At 35.7% G+C, this 10,712-nt stretch overlaps 1 protein-coding gene across 1 annotated transcript; it reads left to right on the top strand.

The window, feature by feature from the left end:
• The first annotated feature begins 3,814 nt into the window (after window positions 1-3,814).
• CXCL8 (C-X-C motif chemokine ligand 8) lies at window positions 3,815-9,347 on the top strand. The gene is made up of 4 exons (XM_019025753.4): window positions 3,815-6,356; window positions 7,176-7,311; window positions 7,583-7,666; window positions 8,079-9,347. The coding sequence occupies exons 1-4, from the start codon at window positions 6,293-6,295 to the stop codon at window positions 8,092-8,094; spliced, it is 300 nt and encodes a 99-aa protein (XP_018881298.1). The 5' UTR covers window positions 3,815-6,292; the 3' UTR covers window positions 8,095-9,347.
• The last annotated feature ends 1,365 nt before the right edge of the window (window positions 9,348-10,712 follow it).

Genomic DNA, 10,712 nt, shown 5'->3' on the forward strand with positions numbered 1-10,712 from the left:
AAGAGCAAGCAGCAGAGCCTCTCCCCCAGTGGTGGACTTCAGTTGCCAGGACTTCCCGCATGCTGCTCACCATCCTTTATGTCACTGTATCCTAACCTGTTATTTCTTACCTTTGCCTTCAAGGAGCCTAGAAGATATCGGATGGTTAATTCACCAGTAGAATGAAACTGCTGTTTGGCTGCACAGTTTACTGCTTTATCTATCCACCACTGCTAAATTAGAGCACTAACTAAAACTGTATTTTCCATGCTAAGTTCTTCTCTGTTCACGGAAATAAAATAATTGTCCCCAAGGGAGAACAAAAACAAACATAAGCATTTTCGTTTTCTTTCGTTGACATTGTTCTTGTTTGGATAGGTTGTAAGAACTGGGAAATTTCTGCTTTCGTTCTAGAAATGTTTGTAGAACATTGTTACATGCAGGCGCTAATCTGGAAGCTGGAACACAGTCTAAATAAAGCAGTTGTAGTCTCTGATTTTGTGGAATTTCCAGTCAAGTGGGTGAGACAAATATCAATAAATGGTTACACGAATGGGTGGAGAGCTCATCATTTCAATGGAATCCATCAGTGTGGAATGTCTATGTGGGTTAAACTTTGTCTTAAATACTTCAGTCACCCCAAGGCCAAAGTGAGAAGAAAGATGCAGTTAAGATGAAGCTCATATTGTGAAACAAAAACTTTAAAAATAAAAGTTTTAGGAGAGTTGTGAGAAACAAAATATAGAAATTATAGCATAGTAACTGCTTTTTTTCCCTAAGTCACTTTCTTCAAGTTGCTAAGAGTTTTATCTCAACTGAGCTTTTAAAAATTTTACATCTATTTATAAAAATAATAGATCAAAATAATAAGGAAACTTTTGAGAAAATAAGAAAAACATCACTACATATCACTACAGAATCATAACCTCCTTTGAATCAGCATGAAAACTTTTCTTTTTTTCCCTTAGTCATTTGACTTATTGCTTGGTGTGAGTCTTGTTTACCACAAGACACAATTAAATGCACACATCAGTTCAGTCATTTCTAACATAGCAACTTCCCTCTTTGCCAAGTGATCTCATTTCCTATCTTTTCGGAAAGAAATCCTAGTAACACGTAACGTGATCACTGTCATGTCAAAGATACATTTTTTTGTGTAAACATTGGAGTAAATAATGCCTAAATGTTTTAGAATAAATCTAATAAAGAAATTAGGTCTACACATAATTTTGTTTTACTTTTTTTTTTCTTTTCTTGCGACAGGCTCTCTGTCACCCAGGCTGGAGTACAGTGGCATGATAACAGCTCCCTGCAGCCTCGACCTCCCTGGCTCAAGTGATCTTCCCACCTCAGCCTCCTGAGTAGCTGGGACTACAGGCATGCACCACCACGCCCGGCTAATATTTGTATATTTTTGTAGAGACAGAGTTTCATCATGTTGCCCAGGCTGGTCTTGAACTCCTGGGCTCAAGTGCTCCACCTGAATTGGCCTTCCAAATTACAGGCATAGCCACCACAGTGAGCCCTTATATATATATATATATATAAATTTAACAAAGAAAAAAATAGCTACAAGTAAATATTTACATTTGTTTTTTTTTTCATATTGAAGATTGGCTGATCTCAGCTTTTCTAAGTCCTTAATAAATTCCTGTTTATACAACTGGTGTCTTCCCCTAAACCTAAACTTCAAACTTCAAACTCCAAACTCCACCGATTTGGATAGTATTAGAAATGGCATTCATATTAATGGTTATAGTACATTTTTTTTACATATGAATGCGAATGGAATTGTTAGGCATTAAAAAAGAAAGCTTATATAGTGGAAGAAAATAAAGCATCTAGACATAAGCTTTAAGAGATCTATTGTGTTAATACAGCTTTACTTTTTGAGTGGTAAGCTTTTAAAAAGAAATGTGGTACTCTAACTCCAGGAAAAGATAAGGGTGACTGAAGTGATAGTCTAGAGGAAAAAGATGCAGACATTTATTGAGTACCTCCAATGTGCCAGGTGCCATTCTGGGCATTTTCATTATGTTTCCTCATTTAATTCTCATGGTGATCCTTTGGAACTGTGTTATTCTCATTTTTACAGATGAGGTAACTGAGACACAGTCAGATTAAAGAACTGCCTATGATTGTTTGGCTAATAATAAGTGGAGGGGTGAGACTTGAAGGCAGGTTTGTCTTATTCCAACACCCATACATACCCTTAGATTTAAGTTATTCTGACTTGATGTTGCTCAAATCCAATGTGTTCAGCTGTTTGCTTCTCCAATTACCAAGATTTTTCTTTAAAAGGTAGGACACTTTTAGCAACACGAACCAACTTTGCTCAGTATTGTTATAAACTGTTAACTGGAGACATTTGAATTTGGAGATGGAACTGAAATGGTCTTGGGGTACTAGAGAAGATCAAGTTATCACATAAACAAAGTACAGAGCTAAGAACATGTTTTAAATCTTTCCACTAACTCTGACTTTTATTGACTAAAATTTTAGTGGGCAGTATGTTTATGTTTATGACTCTTAACATTAACAACATCGTAAGTCAAACTCACTAATATATGTTAAGCATTCTGTTTATGATTCTTTTAACCTAGATGATTGCTGAGCTGGGACTAATTTCCTCAAAGGGGAAAAAAACCCAGGTGAGAGCTGAGACTGCTCCTGAGACTGAGAAAGGAAGCTCTGACGGGATCTCAGATTTTAGCAGCAGGAGTCGAACAATGGGCATAGAATCAGCTTGCCCAAGATCTCCTGATTAATAAACCATGGAACAAGATTTAAACCCAAGTTCATTTCATTTCAAAGCTCATACCACATTTTGCCCACCACATTTTGCTTTGTTATATGAATACAACTTAGTTCAGGCTTACAAAAAAGTCCTAATTCTAAAATTTCTATGGCGTGGGTGGGAGGGGATTTAGATGATTTTGCATAGGCAAGAAACACCCAGTTTCATGGAGTTTGATGGAAGAGTTATGTACTAATATGGGAAAAGTAGAGGCCATCTTTGTCTTTGTTCTTTCTTTTTTGAGACGGAGTCTCGCTCTTGCACCCAGGCTGGAGTGCAGTGGCGCTATCTCGGCTCACTGCAAGCTCCGCCTCCTGGGTTCACGCCATTCTCCTGCTTCAGCCTCCTGAGTAGCTGGGACTACAGGCGCCCACAACTGCGCCCGGCTAATTTTTTGTATTTTCAGTAGAGACGGGGTTTCACCGTGTTAGCTAAGATGGTCTGGATCTCCTGAACTCGTGATCCGCCCGCCTCGGACTCCCAAAGTGCTGGGATTACAGGCGTGAGCCACCGCGCCCGGCCGTCTTTGTTCTTTCTTGAACTCTTCCCTTTCTTGGGTGATAGACTTCGTCAACGTCTAATGAGGATATCTAGGTGCTATTCTCTGCTCATCAAATGATTCTTATCGCTCAGGAGCCGAATGGGACGTAAATAAACAGTTAAGTCTCATGAACTCACTCTGCATTCATCTCTAGAAGATGACAAAACATTTGTATTTATGTGTAGCGTGGCACTTTAGTTAAACTTTGTACCCCACTTTGCTCTATTTTAAAGCAGAATATCCTTAAAAAGGATACTTAGTCCTGCTTTTTTTTTTCCACCTAAGCCCATTTAGTCCTTCTACTCATTATGCAAGGACTCAAATGGTTATCTTTACAGAAGTGAGACAAGATAGAATCAATGCTCTTGTAGTCACTTCATCTTTGTCCATTCCCACTTCTGATGGAGAGGGTTCTAGGACGTAATGCACTGAAGGTTACATTGTGAGAGATGAACAACATTTGCAAAAGAGGACTTTTTGCCTTGGAAAGGCTTCATTCTTAAAAAAAAATGTGAGCATCAAGGTTAAGTAGAAGTCATTAGCTCAAACTTTAAGGATGATATCAGGTTAAAGTTGGGCCCATGAGAAGAGAATGAGAGGGAGATATAGTGACATGAAAATAAGGAGGAAAACGAGGTGTCTATGTTAGTTGGGCTCACCATAAATACAAAGGCAACCCTTAGGGAAAAGCAAAGAAGTCTTTGCACATCCTCAGAACTCTGAATGTCTTAGTGATGCTGTATGAGGGAGTCTTAATGATAGTGAACTGAATCAGTCAAGCCAGGTTGTGTCCATATGAGAATGTGTCTTTGCTAAACATGCCAACATCACTGAAGCAAAGAAACTTGGAGTTTTCTTTAAGATATAGGTCTTTTTTACCTATCCGGCCCAAGCTTTCTCTTCTTGTCACTCCATGCACTGTGTTCCGTGTGCTAAATAGTTTGAGAAACCCAAATGGGCCATGTTCGCCTACATTTCATTGTCCTGTACTTCCTGTCCTGTACTAGCAAAGCAGTCCCATTGGTCTTTCTTCTCCTCATTAACAATAAAGGTAACACTTTTGAAGTTGTTTCTTCAGAAAACCTTCATTCATCAAAACCGCCTCAAAGATCATGTTTGTTTGATTCCAGAACTTCCTGTAATTACCTGTATTGTAACACTCATCACTGTATTTTACTTACTTGTGTAACTAATTTTCCATATTCTTCACTAGACAACAAAGTCCCTTAAGTCAGGTACTGTATCTATTTACATAGCATTCACATCTCCTACAATAAGTGACATTACCAGATAAACAACACATATTAAATGAATAATGAAGTTTCTGAAATACTACAGTTGAAAACTATAGGAGCTACATTATATAGAATAAACATTTACTTTGCTATAGAATTCAGTGTAACCCAGGCATTACTTTAACCTCAAGTCTTAGGTTGGTTGGAGAAAGATAACAAAAAGAAACATGATTGTGCAGAAACAGACAAACCTTTTTGGAAAGCATTTGAAAATGGCATTCCCCCTCCACAGTGTGTTCACAGTGTGGGCAAATTCACTGCTCTGTCGTACTTTCTGAAAATGAAGAACTGTTACACCAAGGTGAATTATTTATAAATTATGTACTTGCCCAGAAGCGAACAGACTTTTACTATCATAAGAACCCTTCCGTGGTGCTCTTTATCTACAGAATCCAAGACCTTTCAAGAAAGGTCTTGGATTCTTTTCTTCAGGACACTAGGACATAAAGCCACCTTTTTATGATTTGTTGAAATTTCTCACTCCATCCCTTTTGCTAGTGATCATGGGTCCTCAGAGGTCAGACTTGGTGTCCTTCGATAAAGAGCATGAAGCAAGGGTGGCTGAACCAGTGTTTGAACCCAGATGCTCTTTCCACTAAGCATACAACTTTCCATTAGATAACACCTCCCTCCCACCCCAACCAAGCAGCTCCAGTGCACCACTTTCTGGAGCATAAACATACCTTAACTTTACAACTTGAGTGGCCGTGAATACTGTTCCTATCTGGAATGTGCTGTTCTCTTTCATCTTCCTCTATTGAAGCTCTCCTATTCCTCAATGCCCTGCTCCAACTGCCTTTGGAAGATTCTGCTCTTATGCCTCCACTGGAATTAATGTCTTAGTACCACTTGTCTATTCTGCTATATAGTCAGTCCTTACATTGCTTTCTTCTTCTGATAGACCAAACTCTTTAAGGACAAGTACCTAGTCTTATCTATTTCTAGATCCCCCACATTACTCAGAAAGTTACTCCATAAATGTTTGTGGAACTGATTTCTATGTGAAGCACATGTGCCCCTTCACTCTGTTAACATGCATTAGAAAACCAAATCTTTTGAAAAGTTGTAGTATGCCCCCTAAGAGCAGTAACAGTTCCTAGAAACTCTCCAAAATGCTTAGAAAAAGATTTATTATAAATTACCTCCCTAATAAAATGATTGGCTGGCTTATCTTCACCATCATGATAGCATCTGTAATTAACTGAAAAAAAATAATTATGCCATTAAAAGAAAATCATCCATGATCTTGTTCTAACACCTGCCACTCTAGTACTATATCTGTCACATGGTACTATGATAAAGTTATCTAGAAATAAAAAAGGGATACAATTGATAATTCACCAAATTGTGGAGCTTCAGTATTTTAAATGTATATTAAAATTAAATTATTTTAAAGATCAAAGAAAACTTTCATCATACTGCATATTTGATAAGGAACAAATAGGAAGTGTGATGACTCAGGTTTGCCCTGAGGGGATGGGCCATCAGTTGCAAATTGTGGAATTTCCTCTGACATAATGAAAAGATGAGGGTGCATAAGTTCTCTAGTGGGGCGATGATATAAAAAGCCACCGGAGCACTCCATAAGGCACGAACTTTCAGAGACAGCAGAGCACACAAGCTTCTAGGACAAGAGCCAGAAAGAAACCACCGGAAGGAACCATCTCACTGTGTGTAAACATGACTTCCAAGCTGGCCGTGGCTCTCTTGGCAGCCTTCCTGATTTCTGCAGCTCTGTGTGAAGGTAAGCACATCTTTCTGACCTACAGAGTTTTCGTATGTCTAAATGTGATCCTCAGATAGCAAAGCTATTCTTGATGCTTTGGTAACAAACATCCTTTTTATTCAGAAACAGAATATAATCTTAGCAGTCAATTAATGTTAAATTGAAGTTTTAGAAAAAACTATATATAACAATTAGGAAAGTATAAAGTTTGATCAATATAGATATTCTGCTTTTATAATTTATACCATGTAGCATGCATATATTTAACATAAATAAGTAATTTATAGTATGTCCTATTGAGAACCACGGTTACCTATATTATGTATTAATATTGAGTTGAGCAAGGTAACTCAGACAATTCCACTCCTTGTAGTATTTCATTGACAAGCCTCAGATTTGTCATTAATTCCTGTCTGTTTTAAAGATACCCTGATTATAGACCAGGCATGTACAACTTATTTATATATTTCTGTTAATTCTTTCTGAAGGCAATTTCTATGTTGGAGAGTCTTAGCTTGCCTACTGTAAATAACACTGTGGTATCACAGAGGATTACGCAATATTGACCAGATAAAAATACCATGAAGATGTTGATATTGTACAAAAAGAACTCTAACTCTTTATATAGGAAGTCATTCAATGTTGTCAGTTATGACTGTTTTTTAAAACAAAGAACTAACTGAGGTCAAGGGCTAGGAGAATATTCAGGAATGAGTTTACTAGAAATATGATGCCTTCCACAGTCTCCAAATAATCATATTGGAATTAGAAAGGAAGTAGCTGGCAGAGCTGTGCCTGTTGATAAAATCAATCCTTAATCACTTTTTCCCCCAACAGGTGCAGTTTTGCCAAGGAGTGCTAAAGAACTTAGATGTCAGTGCATAAAGACATACTCCAAACCTTTCCACCCCAAATTTATCAAAGAACTGAGAGTGATTGAGAGTGGACCACACTGCGCTAATACAGAAATTATGTAAGTACTTTAAAAAAGATTAGATATTTTGTTTTAGCAAACTTAAAATTAAGGAAGGTGGAAATATTTAGGAAAGTTCCAGGTGTTAGGATTACAGTAGTAAATGAAACAAAAAAAAATAAAAATATTTGTCTACATGACATTTAAATATAGTAGCTTCCACAACTACTATAAATGTTATTTTGGACTTAGACTTTATGCCTGACTTAAGGAATCATGATTTGAATGGAAAAACTAAATACTAATCTGAACCATTTCTTTCTTATTTCAGTGTAAAGCTTTCTGATGGAAGAGAGCTCTGTCTGGACCCCAAGGAAAACTGGGTGCAGAGGGTTGTGGAGAAGTTTTTGAAGAGGTAAGTTATATATTTTTTAATTTAAATTTTTCATTTATCCTGGGATATATAATCCAAAGTCAGCCTATAAATTTCTTTCTGCTGCTAAAAATCATCATTACGTATCTGCCTTTTTGGTTAAAAAAAAAGGAATAGCATCAATAGTGAGTTTGTTGTACTCATGACCAGAAAGACCAAACATAGTTTGCCCAGGAAATTCTGGGTTTAAGCTTGTGTCCTATACTCTTAGTAAAGTTCCTTGTCACTCCCAGTAGTGTCCTATTTTAGATGATAACTTCTTTGATCTCCCTATTTATAGTTGAGAATATAGAGCATTTCTAACACATGAATGTCAAAGACTATATTTTTTCAAGAACCCTACATTCCTTCTTATTAAACATAGCTCATCTTTATATTTTTAATTTTATTTTAGGGCTGAGAATTCATAAAAAAAATTCATTCTCTGTGGTATCCAAGAATCAGTGAAGATGCCAGTGAAACTTCAAGCAAATCTACTTCAACACTTCATGTATTGTGTGGGTCTGTTGTAGGGTTGCCAGATGCAATACAAGATTCCTGGTTAAATTTGAATTTCAGTAAACAATGAATAGTTTTTCATTGTACCATGAAATATCCAGAACATACTTATATGTAAAGTATTATTTATTTGAATCTACAAAAAACAACAAATAATTTTTAAATATAAGGATTTTCCTAGATATTGCACGGGAGAATATACAAATAGCAAAATTGAGGCCAAGGGCCAAGAGAATATCCGAACTTTAATTTCAGGAATTGAATGGGTTTGCTAGAATGTGATATTTGAAGCATCACATAAAAATGATGGGACGATAAATTTTGCCATAAAGTCAAATTTAGCTGGAAATCCTGGATTTTTTTCTGTTAAATCTGGCAACCCTAGTCTGCTAGCCAGGATCCACAAGTCCTTGTTCCACTGTGCCTTGGTTTCTCCTTTATTTCTAAGTGGAAAAAGTATTAGCCACCATCTTACCTCACAGTGATGTTGTGAGGACATGTGGAAGCACTTTAAGTTTTTTCATCATAACATAAATTATTTTCAAGTGTAACTTATTTACCTATTTATTATTTATGTATTTATTTAAGCATCAAATATTTGTGCAAGAATTTGGAAAAATAGAAGAAGAATCATTGATTGAATAGTTATAAAGATGTTATAGTAAATTTATTTTATTTTAGATATTAAATGATGTTTTATTAGATAAATTTCAATCAGGGTTTTTAGATTAAACAAACAAACAATTGGGTACCCAGTTAAATTTTCATTTCAGATAAACAAAAAATAATTTTTTAGTATAAGTACATTGTTGTTTATCTGAAATTTTAATTGAACCAACAATCCTAGTTTGGTACTCCCAGTCTTGTCATTGCCAGCTGTGTTGGCAGTGCTGTGTTGAATTACGGAATAATGAGTTAGAACTATTAAAACAGCCAAAACTCCACAGTCAATATTAGTAATTTCTTGCTGGTTGAAACTTGTTTATTATGTACAAATAAATTCTTATAATATTATTTAAATGACTGCATTTTTAAATACAACGCTTTATATTTTTAACTTTCAGATGTTTTTATGTGTTCTCCAAATTTTTTTTACTGTTTCTGATTGTATGGAAATATAAAAGTAAATATGAAACATTTAAAATATAATTTGCTGTCAAAGTAATCAAGTGTTTGTCTTTTTTTTTAGTTTTAGCTTATTGAGATTCTCTTTGTTTATATTTAAAATTATACTTTGATTTAGAAAATATAAATGCTTCCCCTTAGCATTTTGTTTATGGAAAATTACAAACTTTTATTTTTAGAAAACAGAACTCCTTTCCAGAAATAGGTTACAAACAGTAGTGTCCTCCACAGAATGTTGGAAATGTTTTCAACTCCCCACTGTATACTATCTTGCTAATAAGTCTGTCTTCAGATTTCGATTAACCAGTTTGTATGTCTGTGTGCTTTAGCATAGCTGGACATTTAAAGAGGAAAGAGAGTACATATTATAAGTTGCTTATCAGTAACTGAGGAGTAAAACTGATAAGTGTGAGGCAAAGAAGTTTAAAATATGGTTAAAGCCTAAGCATATTTGCAAACAAATCAAACAATACTCTGAGAAGTGAAAACATAATTATTTAATTAAAAAATTTCAGTGGATAAATTTTATAACAAATTAGACACAGTTGAAAATAAAATTAGAAAACTAGAAAATAGAACCAAAGAACTTCTGGAATTCTTATAAGAGAGATAAAGAGGTAGAAATTTGGAGAAAGAAGTCGAAAGGCGTAGAGGATACAGGTGTAAGCTCTAATAGATGTCTAATTGGATTGTCACAAGCAGAAGAGAGAGGAAAGGGTCAGAGACAACATTTGAAATGACAATGGCAAAAGTCTTTCTGGAAATGATGAAAAATAACAATCGATGTTTCAAAAAATCCAATGTGTCAACATTTACCTTTATATTCCTACTCAAAAAACAAGGATTTTGGAACTTTTACGTTTAACCACCTTCTAGCTCATATGATATTGTTGCTGGGTATTTTAAGTTCACTTCTTTTTTTTTTTTTTCTTTTTTTAATTTTATTATTATTATATTTTAAGTTGTAGGGTACATGTGCACAATGTGCAGGTTAGTTACATATGTATACATGTGCCATGCTGGTGTGCTGCACCCATTAACTCATCATTTAGCATTAGGTATATCTCCTAATGCTATCCCTCCCCACTCCCCCGACCCCACAACAGTCCCCAGAGTGTGATGTTCCCCTTCCTGTGTCCATGTGTTCTCTTTGTTCAATTCCCACCTATGAGAGAGAACATGCGGTGTTTGGTTTTTTGTCCTTGAGATAGTTTACTGAGAATGATGATTTCCAATTTCATCCATGTCCCTACAAAGGACATGAACTCATCACTTTTTATGGCTGCATAGTATTCCATGGTGTATATGTGCCACATTTTCTTAATCCAGTCTATCATTGTCGGACATTTGGGTTGGTTCCCAAGTCTTTGCTATTGTGAATAGTGCTGCAATAAACATTCGTGTG

This window comes from Gorilla gorilla, chromosome 3, assembly GCF_029281585.2.
Source record: "Gorilla gorilla gorilla isolate KB3781 chromosome 3, NHGRI_mGorGor1-v2.1_pri, whole genome shotgun sequence".
In the NCBI taxonomy this organism is placed as follows: domain Eukaryota; kingdom Metazoa; phylum Chordata; class Mammalia; order Primates; family Hominidae; genus Gorilla; species Gorilla gorilla.